At 41.4% G+C, this 21,457-nt stretch overlaps 1 protein-coding gene across 1 annotated transcript in view; it reads right to left on the bottom strand.

The window, feature by feature from the left end:
- The window catches only part of VIPR2 (vasoactive intestinal peptide receptor 2), an 88,221-nt gene extending 67,168 nt beyond the window's left edge, over window positions 1–21,053 (bottom strand). The window contains exons 1-3 of the mRNA XM_084621321.1: window positions 20,813–21,053; window positions 14,324–14,426; window positions 4,590–4,697 (exon numbers count right to left, since the gene is read on the bottom strand). Coding sequence (XP_084477447.1) covers window positions 4,590–4,697; window positions 14,324–14,426; window positions 20,813–20,863 — 262 coding nt within the window. The 5' untranslated portion in view covers window positions 20,864–21,053. The remainder of the gene's footprint in view (window positions 1–4,589; window positions 4,698–14,323; window positions 14,427–20,812) is intronic.
- Between the last annotated feature and the right edge of the window lie 404 nt (window positions 21,054–21,457).

The following is a 21,457-nucleotide window of genomic DNA, read 5'->3' as shown; positions in this document are numbered from 1 at the left end:
ACAGAAAGGATGTAGACAAATTGAAGAGTCCAGCAGAAGGCAATGAAAATTATTAGGGGGCTGGGGCACATGACTTATGAGGAGAGGCTTATTTAGTCTGGGCTTATTTAGTCTGCAGAAGAGAAGAGTGAGGTGGGATTTGATAGCAGCCTTCAACTACCTAAAGGGGGGTTCCAAAGAAGATGGAGCTAGGCTCTTCTCATTCTGTCATCTGCCATCACTGAGGAGCAATGGTCTCAAGCTGCAGTGGGAAAGGTCTAAAACTATTTCACTAGGAGAGTGGTGAAGCACTCAAATGTGTTACTTAGGGAGGTGGTGGAATCTCCATCCTTAGAGGTTTTTAAGGCCTGGCTTGACAAAGCCCTGGCTGGGATGATTTAGTTGGGGTTGGTCCTGCTTTGAGCAGGGGGTTGGACTAGATGAACTTCTGAGGTCTCTTCCAACCCTAATCTTCTATGATTCTATGAACTCAAGCATGAAAGGTCATCTGGCCTCTGTCAACTATAAATTGGTCAAAGTGGCCCTCTTATCTGTGATAAACTAGGAGCCCACACTTCGAAGCAATATGGTCAATAGCACATGTGGGAGACTTACCAACTAAGAAGATAAAAGTTATTCCTATGAGGTGTATGCACATTATTCATGATGCAATACGTTACATAGGTTCAGACAGGAGAGGTGAGGTTCAATTCAGATAAGCATACAGGCTTTTGGAAGCTTATCTCAACTTCTGAGTCTGCAACATTGGGCAGGAATTTTGTGAGGACAGGCTTTCTTTTACAACTCCGATCAGTTTTAGGAGGCCCTGTGTCATGTGAAGTGCCATCTTTTGGGAAAAAATTCAAAATAGAGGTTCAGAGCAATTTTAAAAAAAGGAGTACTTGTGGCACCTTAGAGACTAACCAATTTATTAGAGCATAAGCTTTCGTGAGCTACAGCTCACTTCCTCAGATGCATATCGTGGAAACTGCAGCAGGCTTTATATATACACAGAGAATATGAAACAATACCTACTCCCACCCCACTGTCCTGCTGGTAATAGCTTATCTAAAGTGATCATCAGGTGGGCCATTTCCAGCACAAATCCAGGTTTTCTCACCCTCCACCCCCCCACACAAATTCACTCTCCTGCTGGTGATAGCCCATCCAAAGTGACAACTCTTTACACAATGTGCATGACAATCAAGTTGGGCTATTTCCTGCACAAATCCAGGTTTTCTCACATCCCCCCCACCCCCATACACACACAAACTCACTCTCCTGCTGGTAATAGCTCATCCAAACTGACCACTCTTCAAGTTTAAATCCAAGTTAAACCAGAACATCTTGGGGGGGGGGGGTAGGAAAAAACAAGAGGAAACAGGCTACCTTGCATAATGACTTAGCCACTCCCAGTCTCTATTTAAGCCTAAATTAATAGTATCCAATTTGCAAATGAATTCCAATTCAGCAGTTTCTCGCTGGAGTCTGGATTTGAAGTTTTTTTGTTTTAAGATAGCGACCTTCATGTCTGTGATTGCGTGACCAGAGAGATTGAAGTGTTCTCCGACTGGTTTATGAATGTTATAATTCTTGACATCTGATTTGTGTCCATTTATTCTTTTACGTAGAGACTGTCCAGTTTGACCAATGTACATGGCAGAGGGGCATTGCTGGCACTGTGTATATATAAAGCCTGCTGCAGTTTCCACGATATGCATCTGAGGAAGTGAGCTGTAGCTCACGAAAGCTTATGCTCTAATAAATTAGTTAGTCTCTAAGGTGCCACAAGTACTCCTTTTCTTTTTGCGAATACAGACTAACACGGCTGTTACTTTGAAACAGAGCAATTTTAGTGATTAAACATCTCATGGCACTTTTTGCAGAAGTAGAGGGCTTACAGTAACTTGTCCAAATTAATGTTTAGGAAATTACATTCTGACCCCTTAAATTCAGCCTCTAGTTTCAATTGTATACAGTATTATCTTTACTCAGTGTTGTTTTGTATAGTGTTGCTATGAGCTGTTGAGCAATAATCACTCAAAAAGAGGCTGCATTTCACGGATGGAGAAAAGAATTACTGTGTATATGCAAAAAGAAAAGGAGTACTTGTGGCACCTTAGAGACTAACCAATTAGTCTCTAAGGTGCCACAAGTACTCCTTTTCTTTTTGCGAATACAGACTAACACGGCTGTTACTCTGAAACCTGTGTATATGCAGTATACCAAATGATTTCCCATTTCCCGTCAACTGGATTTGTCTGAATGATAGATTTGAGCTAGAAGATCTTGATCACCTTTTACACATTCTAGAACTCTTTGTTTCCTTTTGTGAGTTTGGGTAAGGAACAATATTATAACTTTTGCTTATCACTATGAATGTAACTGTGCTAGGAGAAATTGCCTCCTTCTCAGAATTCTCAATTTATGCTTATTCTAATTTATACTTAATTTGTGCAACTGATGACCCATCTTTACTCCTCAATCCCATGAACAGGTGCCAGATAGATTAGGTTTTCCTACTACAAGTGTGTTTTTGGAAGAGCCACAACTGAAACCACTGAAAAGCTATTTTCAGAGTTGTGGAATTTTGGTATAATGGAAGTTCTTGGAAGTTCTTGATATCCAACAGAAAAGCTTAAAGTTACAGGGATATGCTGTATGAAAAGAATCTTTTCCACAGACCTATTTCCTTGCTGATTCTGCCATTCTCTAAAGCCTAATACTGGCTAATACGGTCCAATGACTAGAACACCAAATTAAGAACTAGGACCTGGGTTCGATTCCTGGTTCGGTGATTTACAATGTGAACCTGGGACAGTTATATAACTTCATGCCACAGCTTCCCTACCAGAAAAATGGGAAAATAATACTTACCCACCTTGAAAAACATTTTGAGATCTACATGTGACAATCTACTTGTAAGCATTATGTAATATTATAAATTGCACTGACCAGCTGTGCTGCAGAATTAAAGCACTCTGGATAGATGTGACACTGGATATTACCAGCTAAACTAGGTCCCCTAGCAACCTGGCTAAGAGATTAAGCTGGGTCTTTCAGGTTGTGGTAAAAAACAACATGAAGGTGATTATAATCCCATGTAATTCCCACCACTGTTAATTTATCTAAATTATGTAGTACTGTTGCATGCATTTTTAAGTGCCCATCACCAGAGGATAGGGGAGCTCTTCCCACAAACAAATGGGAAATGCCCATAGGCACAGAGACAGTGACTAGCTTCTAAAAGAGCTGCATCTGGGTGGCTGTCATAAATATAAAGGGAAGGGTAAACCCCTTTGAAATCCCTCCTGGCCAGGGGAAAGCTCCTCTCACCTGTAAAGGGTTAAGAAGCTAAAGGTAACCTCGCTGGCACCTGACCAAAATGACCAATGAGGAGACAAGATACTTTCAAAAGCTGGGAGGAGGGAGAGAAACAAAGGGTCTGTGTGTCTGTCTATAGTCTGTCTATATGCTGGGCTTTACCGGGGATAGACCAGGAATGGAGTCTTAGAACTTTTAGTAAGTAATCTAGCTAGGTATGTGTTAGATTATGATTTCTTTAAATGGCTGAGAAAAGAACTGTGCTGAATAGAATAACTATTTCTGTCTGTGTATCTTTTTTGTAACTTAAGGTTTTGCCTAGAGGGGTTCTCTATGTTTTGAATCTAATTACCCTGTAAGGTATCTACCATCCTGATTTTACAAGGGGAATTTCTTTATTTCTATTTACTTCTATTTTTATTAAAAGTCTTCTTGTAAGAAAACTGAATGCTTTTTCATTGTTCTCAGATCCAAGGATTTGGGTCTGTGGTCACCTATGCAAATTGGTGAGGCTTTTTTATCCAACATTTCCCAGGAAAGGGGGGGTGCAAGTGTTGGGAGGATTGTTCATTGTTCTTAAGATCCAAGGGTCTGGGTCTGTAGTCACCTAGGCAAATTGGTGAGGCTTTTTACCAAACCTTGTCCAGGAAGTGGGGTGCAAGGTTTTGGGAAGTATTTTGGGGGAAAAGACGTGTCCAAACAGCTCTTCCCCAGTAACCAGTATTAGTTTGGTGGTGGTAATGGCCAATCCAAGGACAACGGGTGGAATATTTTGTACCTTGGGGAATTTTTGACCTAAGCTGGTAAAGATAAGCTTAGGAGGTTTTTCATGCAGGTCCCCACATCTGTATCCTAGAGTTCAGAGGCGGGGAGGAACCTTGACAGTGGCGATCATGACTGATGTAGTCAGGTCAAACACAGCAGGGCCCTCAAGCTTGATCAGTGTCAATGTATGAGAACATCGACTGAAATCTGAAGTTCTGGAAACAATAAATGCCATTTGGGTAATCAGTACAATTTGTTTAGTGCTGTCGTGATGCCATCTCATACTTTCCTATTGGCGCCATTGAGAAGGCTCATTCTTCTCTCTCTAAAAATAAGACAATATCCTAAACTCCAAATACATGCTTTTACAATTTACTGTACATAAGCAAATTTGCAATAGACATAGAGTAAATTTCACCCAACTGAATGGTTTCAGGTGAACCTTGCAGTGCGTGAGGTTATTCTTTAAAAAAAAAATAAGGCCATAAAATAAATACATAAAATAACTTAAAACAAAATACCTGGTTTGCTGAAAAAGTGGCTAAATACTTTTGGACAAGGGACAGTGATAGTCTCTCCAATTTCAGCAGGGCGCCAGCAAGTAAGGTTATCCCAAACTCCAACACATCCTGTGAATGATAATGAAAGTTGCAGTCCTGAATCCATCAAACTGAAATGAACATCTGGAAATAAATCTTGGTCATCTTATTCCTACTTAAGCCAATGGGAGTTTTGAAGGAGTAATTAAAGAAGGATTTGGCCCTTTAAGGAAAACTGCTAAGACAATATTTACTAGGAGAATGGTAAAAGGTTTTAAAATAAGAGCCCACTGATTAGCCAGTCACTTTGCAAATCAGTGCCCTTGTTCTGGAAATGCATTTGTTATGAAGTCTACCGCACAAATAATGTCATCTTGATGTGATCATCCTGAAGGAATCATCTGTAAGTAATGAAGATAACGAAGATTAATGAGTAATTTCTGGGGGTTCATATGCATTAGTAGCAACACTAAATTTTAGAATCCCATTAAAATGTGCTTAATTAAAGCTAAATAGGACAGGTGCTTCTATAGCAATACATACAACATCCAAAAAAGGAGTTCATTGCACTAAGCAATAGGATAATTAATTATTTGAGTCCATTCTGATTGATGTATTTTCAAAGCAGTGTTCAGGAGTTACAAAATCAACTTTCCTTACCGAAAAAAATTGGTTTTGGGCAAAGAACTCCTCCTCCCACAGATGCATTACCAGGGCATTTGATTCTAACTTTCAGAATGACAGATAAAGTACAAGGCCCTGATCCTGCAAAGACATATGGGTGTGCTGAACTTTATGGAACCTGGGCACAATCCAATGCCTTGTCCTTCCAATGACCATATTGGGCACTGGATCAAGCCCTGTGAATATTCAGTGGAACTAATCATAGTGCATAGTGCTAAACATGCACATAATTTCTTGCAGGATCAGGGCCCAAGTAAGCAGCCAAAATAATTAAACATTATTTTTATCAGGATTTATAAAAACATCCATTGGTGTATGTACAAGATTCTGGGCAGTTACATCAATAAAACATTTAAAAAAATGTATATTGTGTTGCCAACAACTGGCAGAAACAATAGACTACCTGCAAATTAAATGTACAGTAAATGTAATGGAGAGAGCATTCAAAAATACCCTATCCTACTCAATACTTCTTACATCTTTTGGTAAAGGATGATGGAAAATGTGTTCCTTTCAGCAGAGAGCATAAAAGGTCAAGCTGATTCAGAAACTGCTCACATCTTAGGATTGCTCTGCTAAAACGTTGATGGTCTTAAATACACACTGTAGATTTAATGTGGGTCAGTGGTGTTACACTTTTTAAATTCTAGAAAAAATATCAAAAATAAAAATGGGATCAGTAGAAAATAAATTTTATCCATTTCATTTCACCATGACACAGCAAAGGCTAAGCGCCATCTTTTGTTAAACATGTCAGCTGTGCTACCTGTCACTGGTTTTACTCATTTGGAGATAACACCATCAACACAAGGTAACATCAGTGTTCCAGCACTGGTTATTTTTTAATTAATGAAGAGATTATGAGCAGATCTGTGGTACAAAAGAATACATTTAGTAATTTTCTATTTGATAAATCTACAGTACAAAATGACACAATGTACATTCCAACAGGGATGGAATAGTGGGGGTCCTGAGAACCATTGAACCAAACTGTAAACCCTGGATATGATAAAAACCACTTCAAGCCAGAGGGTGCAGCAGCATCCCCAGCACTCCTAGTTCCAGCACCTATGCATTCCAAAATCTTCTGCTATAACCAACCTACATTGCTTCACATTGTAAGGCCAAGCCAGCACCGGAATGGAAAAACTTTACAAAAAATGGAAGAGCTTCAAAGTGATGTCTTGGCATTTCTTTAAAGAAGTAAAAGGAGCAGGTTGGGGTGGTGGCTCCCTAAAGCGATCTGCTGTCTAGAAACCACTAGATGGCACTTAACAATTGGATTATAGCAGAGAGTGCCAATTCAAACAAAGTCTTAAAGAACTCTGGGAGGAGGGGTGTTTAATACTTTTAGTAAAGGACTTGTGTACAATAAACAAGATAAAATGAAAGACATCTGAAAATGAGCCAATAGGTTGTCAGCTAGGCCATGGTTTGTTTTTAAAGTTTGGGAAGCAGTCAGATTTTGTACTTGATTTCCACTCACATGGTAATCAGACCATACATTGAAGAGGCCTCAGTGCCTATGGGCAATGTTTTTCCAGTCCAAGGCTCTGAATGCAATACTATGCAGTATAGCATTCATGGCAGTTTTCAAACATACGGACAGAAATTCTTTCTGCATCTTTTTATATGTAAATGAGAATGAAAGGAAAAGAAAGAAGGGCAAAGAAATTACAGGCTTAGGAACAAAGCAAGTTTAGAGTAAGCTCACTTAATGCTAATGACAAGAAGGTGACCACAGCCATAATAGCCAAAAAATCAATATTGAAGAGCCCATTCAGCAACACTACAGTGCATACAGTTCATAAACTAGTGAACTCCCAAATCAGATGTGTGCATACCACCAGAATGCCCATCTCAGAAGTATAGACACAGTTCTGGCAGGCATTTTAATGCCAAGGTGAGTGAATCATGTAACAAGCTGTAACATTTCTTACCTCAGCATAGAGCACACTATTGGTGCATAACAGATAATAAGAATGAGAATTTACCTACAGCTGAGCAGTGCTCAAAAAGGTGCAAAGTTATTTCCAGCTTTCCTGAACCTTTTTAGTCTGATCCTTACAACCAAAAGCCTTAACAAAAGCGAAGGGACAAATATATAACCAAAGATAGGAAATGCTTTTTGAGAAAGTAAGATCTGACCCATGCATCTGAATGATCCCTAAATATACCTCTATGGTATGTGTGTTCTGAATTGACACCTCAAAGAGATTTTACATGTTGCTCAGTTAGAAGGATGATGCTAGATTCTATAAAGGAATCAGTTAGGAACAAGAGTCAAAACCCCTCCCTCCTTTTCCAGCATAATTTAAACATAACTAGTCATACATTTCTATTGACCTGCTTTTCTTCATGGCTATAGGCTGATGTCACATCCTCTTTTTTTCTACTAAAACTGCTCACTTATTGTTGCTCTTTCTTAATGACCTTTATGATCTGAGGTTTAGAGCAAGGCTGATGATGAGAGTTTCTTAATGTAGGAAGGCATTTCAGAGGACTTTTCATTTTCATTCCACCCTTCTTATATTACCACATTTACCTTAAATGCCGGTGAAAAAATGCCCCAGCAGTCTATTGTTTGAACTGTATATATGAAGTAAACTATTACAGAAGAAGAGGGCATAAAACAGGACTTTGGAAGTAGGAAAATCACAAGGAAGACAATGATAAAAATATAGCACAAGCCCCCTCCCAGATATAAAGGTGTCTGCACCCTTCAGCAGTCAAGGTCACAACTGATTAAGTCCTGGAAAATTCTAGCTCTGTTATAGAGGAGCACTTTCTTAGAGCTCCCTTTGAAAGTACTGGGGCCATATTGTGCTATTTGGTGTTAAGTGGAAATGTGATCAGTGGAAAAACCTGCTTAAAAATGGATAATGCAAGAGGTTTCCAACTGCTAATTTTCCATCAGTCAGCTTTCAGTTTAAGACTAAATTTCCCAAGATGCCTTTCACTTAAGTCTCATTTCCCACCAAAATCAGATGCAAGCCTCTTGAAAGGGTCCTATTTCGGATGTCCTATTCTGCCCTCAAACAACCATGCACAGCTCCCACAAAAGCTCTTACATATCGTGATGATGGGCAGAGCACGAGGAAGAAAACAGAGTAAGACTAGCAGTGAATTAAGCCTCATAAAGAGACAAACTTTCTTGCCAGGTGAGTATACTCAGACCCACAATGATTAAATATTTAAAAAAAATGTTTAAAAATATTTTAAAAACACCTACAAGGTTTAGTGTGTGGTTTCCACAGCTGGAGAAAATACAGTTTGAATTATGCTCAAGCATAACTGCTTGTACACCTTTGTACTTCCCAGCCATATTAGATCCATTGTCATAGGCTTGACCAATGCAGCCTTGACAATCTAACTTAAAAACTTTTAGAATTGCTAGTACTCAAGCAGCAATTTCTCTTCCAGTTTTTCTCATGAAATTATCAAACAAAATAAACCTTTCTTCAACTGAAAATTTTGAGCTGTCTACAATCTTAACATATTGAACAATCATAGTAGTCTGTTCCTTGTGAGGACAATCTGGCGTGGCATCAACAATAATTGAAAAATACTTGGCATTTCAAATTTCACCAAGACTTGTTGTTTGTACGAATGACACACATAGCTCAATAAACTTGTTTTGTATGCATGTGGAGAGATAATGGACTTGCATGTGCTTTTGACTCTCTTGTGATTCTCAAACACGTTTAACATGCTCTGATAAAAGTGGGTCATATTTGCTGAGGAGCTCAACTATGCCTAGGAAGTTTCCATTTGCACGATCACCAGTACATTGACTGGAACCAAAGAAAGCCAATCCCCACTCAGAAAGAAAAAGGATGACATTCAGGATGCGCTTAAGAAGTTTTTTCCAGTTATTAGCTTTTGTAGAGAGTTCAATCAAGAGTAAATTCTCAACTGAACTTTCAGCTGATGCTGCCCTACTGCCTGATTTCCATGAAACATAGTTTTCTTTGTGTGACGTAGAACTCTCATGTGATGGTATTCGGTCTTTCAACTTTCTCCAACCTCTGTTGATGCTCCATCCTGACTGATCAGAGAGAACTGATGCATTTACAGCACTTTTGTTCAAAATGTAGCAGAGTGCACAGTACAGAGATTGTTTTTCCGTACTCCAGCATAACCAGTCTTTTGTGTAGGTCTCACCATTTGGAAGAGTTTTTGTCAGCAGACGAGTAGGGAAAGCATGTATATCAGCATCTCATGGAATTTTACTTGGAATTTCAACACAACTAATTTGAAGAAAAGATTGCATTTAGGCAGCATTGCTCTTGCCACTAATTCCAATGTCAGTCACAGTCTGACCTGTAGTACTCATGACTTACTCTTGCTGTGTAAGATCTACATCTTCCTGTTGTTGCTGAGTTTTTTGTTCATACACAGGCTCTTCTGCTGTATCTGTTACTGTTGGCACATCTCCTTCTTGACTACTGTCCTCAAGTTCAAGTATTGGCACTGAAATATCACCTGTTGCAGTTGTGGAGTTTTCATTATCTGTAGCATCGTTTGCTGGTTAAGGTGTGTTTTCCAGTGGTTTGAGAAATGAAGTTATTGGCTTTGAGCTCTTAGCTGCTGTTATTCACAGTTGAAATATTCTGCTGTAAATAAGTAGCTTATCTACACTTGAAATTTTCTACTGTAAACATGTATACAAATGCTGAAAAGACTTAAAACGAAGGAATACTAATTAAGAACACAACATGAAACAGTCAGACAGGTTATTATCCTTATCACTGAATCAAAACTCAAGCATTCAAAGTATAATATAACAGGCTGAGCTGAAGACAAAGGGATGACATATATATATATATATATATATATATATATATATATATATATATATATATATATATAGTAAACACAGACACGGATACAGAGGGATAATGTTAAAAATTTAAAATGTGTGTCCTCACAAAACTCACTATACAAGATCATCCTCACAAATTTTCACCTTGAATCTGGGCCTATAGACTACAAAAGCCTATGATGATGGCCAAGCTACCAAGCTAGAGTTCAACCAACCAACCAGTCACCTCTTTTAGCTACCATATGAAGATAATAATGAGGAATTCTCATACATAAATAATTCTTTAGTCAACTAGACATAAAACTATAAAGACACTAAAATGTAAGACTTCTCTACCTTTCAACATGCACTTGATCCAGCACCAGCCACTAGTAGTGGTTTGTCACTTCCACCCTGGGCCCCAACCACCCTAAGGATGGCCCTGGCCCTGGGGCCTGGAATTTCAGGCCTGCACGGGATCCTTGTTATTTGCATAAACTGTGGATTTGTTCAAAGGTAGCATTTATAGAATTTATACAGTGTTCGACTAAGAGAGGGCATGGTCCACAATATTGATTTGTTGATCCATGAAGACCACAGGATCTTCCTGGACTCCACAACCAAAGATTATGGGTATAACGCAAAAATTACTGGCAGGTGCTTTGTATGGCCTGTGTTATGCAGGCGGTCAGACTAGACAATTGTAATGGTCCTTTCTGACCTACCAAAAACAAAATCATGACTCTATATTTCTTCTCCCTTTCACTGTTGATACACTTCCAGGCAAAAGGAGAGGCTGCCTCTCCCAGAGGGAATGAAGGCCTACCCTAAGCAATCTCATCACTTGTATGGCAATCAGATTCTGGAGAATTGTGCCCAGGGACTCGGGGATCAATCCTATGCCCATTCATGTCAGTGGAAAAATTCCCACTGACTTCAGTAGTGCAGGGCTCAGTGAGTTTTTATTCCCCAAGTGGGAGTGAGTTCTTCCATTGCTGACTAAATTTCAGTCAACGGGGATAGGCGGTGTTGTCGGAGCCATGTCAGTCCCAGGATATTAGAGACAAGGTGGGTGAAGTAATAACTTTTATTGGACCAGCTTGTCTCTCTCACCAACAGAAGTTGGTCCAATAAAAGATATTATCTCACCCACCATGCCAGTCAATGGAGAAGAATTTTAACATTATTATGACCTTGGTGTGACAGGTAGCAGATACCAAGGTCAGTCAGAAAGACGAAGCAAGGGCCATGTAGCCAGCCCTCCTGTTCAAAATAAGAAAAATATTTTTATTAATTTATTTTAATTAAATAAACTTTAGAAGTTTGATTCAAATTTAAGGCAAAGGCTTCAGGCAGTTTGTATTTTAACAAAGCCGACTAGCCCATCTCTAATTAAAACCATTTGAATACATTAAGTATTTACTGTTAAGTAAATTGCAATAATTGGTGTGTCTGTGTGTTGCCTTCCTGTTTATTGCTTCCTGTACCTGTTTGTTTCTCGGCTTCTGATTCCTGAACTTTGCATGTGTGCGTGCGCATAGCATTGGGGGTGTGAACTTACTCAGGGCCTGCTGCTATATGCCTGCCATTTGGACTGTTACGTTTTGTTCATACTGTTGCTGACTTAACTTGTTCATGGTTATTACATGTTTTGATTAACAACCTGCATTGCTTCAATTTCCTGGTGTTTTGGGATTGCTGTTATGGAGTGCATCAGAGCGTAACACAAATGTAGTTCATTAACAAATCAAGGATTTATTTCAGTGAGGGAGCATCATTGTGAAGGGTATGTATGTCTGAGTATAGAAGATTCCTTAAACTAGGATATTTTGCTCATGAACAGAGACAGTTTATTGGTGCATCAAGGACACACATATAACAAATATTTCTAGATATGCAAGGGAGTATTATTAGCCTAGAGTGCCATTTGGCCAGTTTCTTGGTAGAAGTTATCTTTAATATCAGATGTAGACATAAATTATCCAAGGGTGTTAAGCATACACCCAGTAAATTGGTTTCGTTCCCCTGGATGTATTCTCCAGCTTAGCACTTAATTACATATGCAAGCCCTTCTTCTATCGCTGGGTCCCCTCTGCCCCGCTGCACTGAATCAGTACTGTCAGAAGTACTGCTTCCTTACAAGGCATGAGAAGAAGCATGCAGAGTCCTTTTGGGAAACCACCACTGTAAAATAGTAGGAGTATTGGAAGAACCTGTTGAAAGGAAACCCTGCAGAAAAGTCAAAGCATCACATTAGCATTTCCTCTCCAAAAGCCAATGGCAGCTGAAATTCACAGCAGGGATCTCCTCCTTGGACCAGCCCAGCAACAATGAACAGCACAAGCGGACTTGGAAGTGAACTGAGCTGGGATTTTTAAATAGCTCATAGTGAATTTATTAATGTAAGATTAATTATTTAAGCAGGCCTAGTAATCATTTCACCATTTGGCTACGCACTAGTATTTTTCATGTAACAGGTTTCTTCCTTTAACACTTATTTCCATAAAACAATTTCACCATGAATACGGAATCTAGGAGTAGATGAATGGTTTCAGTGGGAATTTTCTTGGAACACATATCCATGACCATGAGAGTCACTGTTATTACAACTGCACTTCTTCTAATGCCTGAGCCAGATTAATCAAAAGGAGAAATGATAGAAAAATATATTGCTTTTGACTGTGTTACTGCAGGAAATGCATATTTGAATATGTACTCTAGGGGTCACACACTGAAATCTAAGAGACCTCCAGGGGATCATGAAATAGGAGTCACGGTAAAGGGATATTGCTGACACCTGGTAGCTTGGCAAGTTTTGTGGCATTGAATCCCAAAGGCATTACACAGGGCAGAAGAAACTCATTACACACCACATGGCTCATCAGAGGGAAATCCCCATACCATTATGGGAGATGTAGTCCTCGAGGGAGCACAGTCCATAAGAGGGGATTAGGGCCTCAGCCACAATTCCACAAGGCCATGTGCTGATAGTGAAATGCAGTTTCATGTTTTGTTGAACTGATTCAAAATGAAATGCATTGTATCAGATAAAAAATGAAATATTTCAATTCAGAATATTTAATTTCAATTTTCTCAACTGAAAATAAAAAAAATTCCACATGAAAATTTTTGATTTTGTGGAAACTGCAAAATTCCTAGCCAGCTCTAGAAATTAACTTTTTGCCACAAAGTAATAGCTCTTTTCCCTCTCCGAGCCTCCCTGGAGCCCACTGTCTTCTAAACTCCTAAGTTCATCTCAAGCATCATGATTGGAATTGTGGATAGGCTGTCTGTTCAAAAAAGAGATTTTTATGGCAGCACGTTTCCCTTTTCATCAATAGAGGGAGTAGAGAGCTCTTTCCCTTCTGGAGCTTCTGGCCATAGGCCATTATACAAATATAATATAACACTAATAATTTTAATGAAAATATAAATATAATAAACATATTCTTCCAGCTGAGGAACACCTTACCTAAAATGACAATAAATTTTTTTTTAAACAAAGTTCTTACTCAGGGCTTCCCTTCTAGGTCCATGCTACAATCTGCTTTTCCTTTGCATCACTAGATTATTTATTGTTTTCACACTGAAAACACCAGGGTATATTTCTTACCTTCATACTGAAAAGTATGTTTGCTCTGTGAACTGGTGACCTTGTCAGAGGCCCCTACTTGCAAGGGAAATATCATACATTTTTATTTGTTTTCTGATTATCTTACCTTCCACTCACATTACAACTGCAGAGAAAATCCCTTAAAAGCTTAAAACAGAAGAAAAAAAATGGAACTGGTCTCCTCCTCACGAAATCTAATTATAGGTCACTTTCTTTCTCCTCTCTCCTCCACCTAGGTACAGTAAGCTGCATGTGTATATTTTAAACATTATTGTACCCAGAACATTGGGGTGGTGGTGTTTCTTTTAATAAAACTGTATGGTCCAAGTGCACCTGTGGCATAGCTCCATGGATTTCAACGGAGATACATCAAGGATGAATTCGATCCTGTATCTGAATTGCCTTGTGCATCAGAACATTAATTAGGTCTCTCATCCTTAGTTTTTACTTTCAATACGAAGTCAGCATGAATTATCCAATTCATAAAAAGTACAGTCACAGCACAAATAAATTCTGAAAATGTAATTTTAACTGTCAAAGAAGTTAATCAGTGCTGATGAATAAGGATTTTTTCTTTGCAAGCTGTCTGTGCATTGCAGCACATCTTTTTCTTACCTTTAAACGCCACTCTTTTGACACTCTTTAGAAGTTCCATACATCTTATTTCCTCCTTATGAATCTCCAGCTGAAATCTGCATTCTGGGTGGATGCCATTCACCTGTTTAAAATGAACAAACAGGCCTGGGTCTTAAAGTATTTTAATGAAAATATTTCATGATGGATGCAACTACCAATCAAAGAATCCACAATTTTTATTTGTTATTTTAAGCCCTTAAGAGTGTACTAGGTGCAGTCCTTTCTCAAAGTCTATGCATTTTGGCTTTTCAAAATGAAACATTAAAATAATGCTCTTCCATAAAAAGGAGTCCTCCTCAACTCCTTTCTGAAGCATTCCAAAACCAATAGTGTCATTTACAAAAAGAGTCCTTGACATCATAAATAGTGTATTTACCAACATTCTTCTGAGTAACTTCCCACCTCACCCCAATAGAAAGACAGTGTGTCAATCTGTACTCCAATATAACATCCTTAACTGGGAGACAAGTACATTTTTGATTTTTAAAAGAAAACTGCTTCATTTTTGAATTTGCTTTGGGTTTGGGTCACAATACTTCATTACAGATTCTTTGATTTAAGCAAGTAGTATGCAGTGGGAAACTCATTTTAAAACAGAGCTGCGTTGTTTTCATTATTTATCCTTTGCTTATAGTACTGCCCACAATATACCAGGCATTTTCAAGACAGTCAAGAAGGGAGGGTCCCTACCCATGAGCACAGACAGTTAGGTAGACTGAGGCTAGAGGAAGGGGAACAACAAATAGAGATTTTTTTTTATTCAAGTCAACAAGATTCACGACAGGCAGCACAGTAGCAGAACTGGAGGAATGAACTTTAGAAGCTCACACGATGCACAGGAGAGTCAGCATGGAACAGGTGACTGTAAATTAACAAGCAGGAGGGTAAGGGTGGAAATGTTGGCAGAGTTGAGGGCGTAGGGACAACAGAAAATATTTAGGAATAATAATACATTTTAGTCTTTAGGAATATAGCAGTGAGATTAAGCAAATGAAACAAAATTATAAGGCAGTAAGACTTTGCTGAACTGTTCAATCAGCTGCACATTTTATAATTCACACACAAAGTGATGGTCTCTCTCTCCCCTCATCAGCAAAGATTTAATAATAGAGTCCTGTAATGAGGTCTAATTTACAAAACACCATTACTTTTACTATGAAGTATTATAAATAAGTGAGAGCCAGGATGGTCTTGGCTTTAAGGCAGTGGAGTAAGTCAGGAGACCTAGGTTCAAGTCCTTGTTGCGCTGCAGATTTCCTGTTTGACCTTGGGCAAGTCAATTAAAACCAGATTTTCAAGAGTCAGAGCATTGGATGTTCTATTCAATCTGGCCATACCATCACAGTGGAAGTTCATGAGTGTTAAGCACTTCTGAAAACTTGGCCCTTGTTCTTTGAGCACCTCATAGGCTTTGTCTACACAGCAATGTAAGCCTAGGGTTAGTGGGACTCGAGTCTGCTGACCCATGTCACAAAACCCTGGGCTTGAGCATCTACACTGCATTTTAACCCTAGGTTAAGGATTTTCTGACCCATACTGGAACCTAGAGCTCTGGCGTCCACACTGCAGTGCAAAGACCCAAGTCAAAGTAACCCTATCCCAGAGTGCCTTCCTCCCCCACAGTGTTGACACTCTAGCCCTATCAATATGTTGCATTGTGGGAAAACTCTCATGCCCATGTGCACCTGTTCTGAGGATAATTAGGACATCAGACTCTAGGGCTGTCAAACTATTAAAAGGAAACTGCGATTCTTAATTTTTTATATAATGGGATGTTCAGTGAAGGTGTTTTTGTTTGGTTGTTTTTTTATCTATTTATTTTTGTCTGTTTGTTTTGAAGTTTGACATAAAATGTAGGTTTCAGAGGAAAAACAGAGACACACCCCAGTCTGGCTGCTTCCGGCTGCAGAGCAATGAAGCGCATCCCCTGGGGTTGGGGTGCTCCAGCACGCTCAGAAATCTCTTATCCCTGCCCCTGCCGCACCCTGGGAGGCAGGGATAAGGGATCTCCAGGAGGCTGTGGGGAAGTTTTGGGGCCTGTTCCCACTCACCACCCTTTCAGTGCATTCTGCCAGGGCACCTCTGCACACACAGCCCCATGGTAGGTGGGGAAGAGGGACGGAGAGTGGAGTGGGGACCAAGTGGCTGCCCTGCATGGAGGGGGAGGAGCCAGCATCCTGGGGGTCTTTCTCCCCCAGCCATGCTGAGCCAGTAGCTCTGCCACTCCCCCTCACTGCAAGGCAGCTGCTTAGTTCCCGCTCCGCACTCTGGCCTTTGCTCCCAGGCCTGCCTTGCCCTCCCTGGGGCTGTGTGTGCAAGAATGTCTGGGTGGTATGTACCAAAATCTGGCTGTATTCTTGTGACCAGCTGTCTTTGCAAAAATCTTCTTCTGATCAGTCTTCTTTGAAAACCCTGCAGGCTCTCTGATAGTGTGCTTGCAGACCGGTGTTCAGCAGAAAATGGGTTAACACTGACCTGAGCGGCTGCCTTTGTGAACAGGTTTGGCTTCTGTTTGCAATAGCATGCAACAGACTGGACCACAGATTGTCCACTTAGGGAGGACTAAGGAAGTTCCCCCAAGGAACTTGGATACATCCGGAGGACTTCCAGGACCCAAATCAAGCCTGGGCTGTGTGCATACAGGAAAGCAATAGGGCTCGAACTCAAAGTCCCAGTTTAACATGGGCTCGGACCCTCAGCCCTGCAGGACCTTGGACCCTAGGTCTGAGTCCCAAGTTAACACAATTGGTATGCGGATACAAGGGTTAGACTTGAGCCCAGCCCGAGCCTGGGCTTACATTGCTGTGTAGACTACCCTTTAAGGCCAGAAGGGACCACCATGATCATTTAGTCTGATCTCCTGCACATTGCAGGCCACAGAACCTCGCCACACAGTCCTGTAATAGACCCCCTAACCTCTGGCTGAGTTAGTGGAGTCCTCAAATCATGATTCAGAGACTCCAAGTTACAGAAAATCCACCATCTACACCTGTTTAAACCTCCAAGTCCCCGTGCTCTATGCTACAGAGGAAGGTGAAAAACCCCCAGTGTCTCTGCCAATTTGACCTGGTGGAAAATTCCTTCCCAACCCCAAATATGGTGATCAGTTAGACCCTGAGCATGTGGGCAAGACTCACCCACCAGGCACCTGGGAAAGAATTCTCTGCAGTAATTCAGAGCCCTCTCCATCTAGTGTCCTATCACCAGCCATTGGAGATATTTGCTGCTAGCAGTCGCAGATCGGCTACATGCCATGGTAGGCAGTTTCATCATACCATCCCCTCCATAAACGTACCAAACTCAGTCTTGAAGCCCGTTAGGATTTTTGCCCCCACTACTCCCCTTGGAAGGCTGTTCTAGAACTTCATTCCTCTGATGGTTAGAAACCTTTGTCTAATTTCAAGATAAACTTATTGACAGTCAGTTTATAGCTATTTGTTCTTGTATCAACATTGGTGTTTAATTTAAATAACTCCTCCTGCTTCCTAGTATTTATCCCTCTGATGTATTTATAAAGAGAAATCATATCTCCCCTCAACTTCTTTTGGTTAGGCTAAACTAGCAAAGGTCTCTTTGCAGAAGGTAGGTTTTCCTGATCATCTTAGTAGCCCTTCCCTGCACCTGTTCTGGTTTGAATTCATCTGTCTTAAATATGGGAGATCAGAATTGCACATGGGATTCCAGATGAGCTCTCACCAGTGCCTTTATAATGGTACTAATACTTACCTGTCTCTACTGGAAATACCTCGCCTGATGCATCCTTGGACTGCATTAGCCTCAGTTTCCCATCTGTAAAATGGAAATATTACTTCCTTTCTCCCACCTTTCCTCTATATTTTCTATTAAAATCATAAGCTCTTCAGATCAGGCACTGTCTCTTACTCTGTATTTGCACAGTGCCAAGCACTATGGAGCCCTGATATACGTTAGGGTTTCTAAGTCTAATAATAAATAAAATAATAATAATAATAAAAACCTGCAAGTATTATTATTTTATTATTACTAATTATCTGCATTTTAGTAGCACTCAGATCCCCAATCAGGATTGGGGCCCTAATGTGCTAGGTGATGTATAAACCACTAGGAAGATACAGTCCCTGTCCCAATAGCCAAGAAACTGTCAAAATAAATGAAGTGTATTTTGTGATGTGTTATCCTGTTTTATAATGTGTTGATTTTCCACAACTGATGTGTTGAAAAAAATCAGTAATCTGCAATATGCTTCCTACTCCTTATTATTTATTATTAGTGCTAGTGTGAATTGCAAATAATTTACTGGAGAACCACTAATGCAGAGTGTAAATCATACTGTAAACATTTTGGCAAAGAAACTTATGAAAAAACAACTTCAATCACAGGATTGAAAGGATTCCACAAACTGAGATTTAATAGAGATGGTTACTCCTTTGAGAAAATACAATTATGTAGTACCTAAAGACTATAACTAATGCAATACTTTCTCAAATGTCCACTGCATGTCAGATATGTAATAACATCCATTTTCTAATACAGGAACCAGTTTAATTCAGATTTCAGAGTGGTAGCCGTGTTAGTCTGTATTCGCAAAAAGAAAAGGAGTACTTGTGGCACCTTAGAGACTAACAAATTTATTTGAGCATAAGCTTTCGTGGACTAAAACCCACTTCATCGGATGCATGCAGTGGAAAATACAGTATAAATTTGTTAGTCTCTAAGGTGCCACAAGTACTCCTTGTTCTTTTTTTTTAATTCAGATCTACTTTATCAGAGTTAAAAAGTTTAGTGCCCAATCCTGTGCAGTACTGTTGCTTGGTCTTTTAGGCTCTCTTTCCCCCTGTTCTACCAAAGAATGGTTTACATAAGTAGTCAATATAGACCTGTGTTGTGATACACACCTAGCTGGACTGCTATAGTTTAGTGTCTGTCAGCATTCCCATTAATAAATCAATTTTTCAGGCACCTGAGATACAATAATTTTACCACAAAAATTTACTTCTAGCAGCCATTTTACATTTACCATCAGTATGACTTATCAAGATTGGTGCACAATAGACTGTGTTTTTAAATTTACAATGCAGAGAAGGTAACTGTTCTCTGTTGTCAGATGCTTTTGTGTGTCTCCATTTAAGCCATGAAGTAGTTAATAAAACAGTCAATAAACAACATAATTTTGATTCAATTAAAACTAGGAAGGTTTTACAGCAACTAATTTCATAAGGATTTTTAATGAAATTATTATTACATGCACAGTACAGAAGTTAGTTAAACATCATTTTTTCAGCTAGACCATAATAGATCAACACACTCCAGTGAGTAAAACTCTTTAGCCATAAATAATAACCACTTCCTAACTGTCCTCTGCCAATACTCTAAGAACGTCTCAAACCGCTGCTGGGACCATTTCCCGTTTTCATTTGAATCAAAAAAAGAAAATAAAAATACATACAAATAATATAAAGTGCCAAATTATGCTCCCATTATATTGGTGTAAATAAAGGATAACTCCGTTTAAATACATTACATTATTCTGGATTTACTTTGGTGCAAATGAGAGCAGACTTTGACTCTGGGGCTTATTGAAACCCACAAGGGGAAGAGTGTTCAGATTACTACTGGTTTTCACTACTCCACTGCGCTAGATATCGCAGCACATAAATCCCAAATGTCACTCACTGCCGTCTCTCCCTTGGTGTGCACAAACCGGCCCGCTGAAGATAAAAGGCTAGTGACCTTGACGAGTAAATACTCCAGCGGTGTAATTAATGCAGCATCAGCCCGATGATGGATCACTCTACATTTGGCCCCACGCCACATGTTCGCTAAGAGCTCGAGTCTCCTTCTCTGGAGTTAAGTGGGAGCAGGATCGGGACCCAGGTCTGTTTAATTTAACTACTGAGTGGGTTAAGTCATTTGCTTCTCAGTGAATAGCTTGGACGTTGTCAGGAGGCACCCAAGCAAAGGGCTGCTGTAACGCCTGCCCCGGGGTGCACCTGGCTGGGATGGGCACAGCCCGCTCGATTATCACGGCGTTTACACTGGGCTCACACAGCCCGATCCTGTAAAAGCGGGCGAGCCCCTTCACTGCACGAACCAGCGATGCCACACGCCTGCTCCTTTCAAGCTGAACCCAGGCTCTTGTTCCCCGCAAGTCGGGGGGGGGGGTACAAGAGCCCCCCGCTCGCCCCCAGCAGCAGTTTGCCCGGCAGAGCCTGGGGTCCGCCCGCGCGGGTCACAGAGGACTCGCACCGCACCGCCTGGCGCGCGGGGAGCCCCCCCGGGGACACGCGCGGCGCTGCGGGCTGACTCTCCGCACGGGGATTGCGGGGCGAGGTCTCACTCCGGCCCCGCCGCAGCAGCCCCCCGCCGGGGAGCCCGGCTGCAGCAGCCTCCCTTTGCCGCTGGCAGGGCAGAGCCGCGCTGTGCCCTGAACCGGGCTCCTCTGCCCGCAGCCAGGAGCCCCGGGCGCCCGGAGGCGAGCGGCGGACTTACCGGCCCCACGCTGCAGCAGGCGGCGAGGAGAAGGAGCAGCAGGTTCCTCATCCCGAGGGCGCCCCGCGAAGCAGCACAGCGCGAGAGCGCTCCCGAGCCAGACACATAGGGTCCGCGGGAGAGCCGCCCGCAGGCCCGGGACCGAGCCTCCCGCACACGTGGGCAGCCGGCACCTGCCCCGGCTGCTGCCCCTCAGCCAGGCACTCCCCAGGTCCCGTCCGCTTGCTCCTGCGCGGCCAACTTCCAGCCCAGACTGACACCACCTGCCTGCCCCGCTGCTGCTCCGGGCGGCTCCGCCTCTAGGCTCTGGCTGGCTTCCCGCCTTCCCTCTCCGCCTCTGCCCGCCGCTTCCTTCCCTAGGAGGAGCAAGGTACCTGCCTCTATGGGGGGCATGGGCAACTACCTCCCCCGACAGCTCTGGCCACCTATGGGGGAGCATGGGCAACCCTCCTGGCCCCAGAGAGCCCTGGGCTGCCTATGGGGGGCATGGGCAACACCCTTGCTTCCACAGAGCCCTGGGCCACCTATGGGGGGGGGGGGGCACAGAACCATAGAAATGTAGGACTGGAAGGGACCTCAATAAGACATCTAGTCCAGTCCCCTGCTCTCAAGGCAGGACTAGGTAATTACTAGACCATTCCTGAA

The sequence above is a fragment of the Lepidochelys olivacea genome (assembly GCF_965140295.1).
Source record: "Lepidochelys olivacea isolate rLepOli2 genome assembly, chromosome: 2".
NCBI classification, from domain to species: Eukaryota; Metazoa; Chordata; order Testudines; family Cheloniidae; genus Lepidochelys; species Lepidochelys olivacea.
The sequence above is the reverse complement of the archived record's forward strand: the minus strand, read 5'-3'. Positions and strand labels throughout refer to the sequence as shown.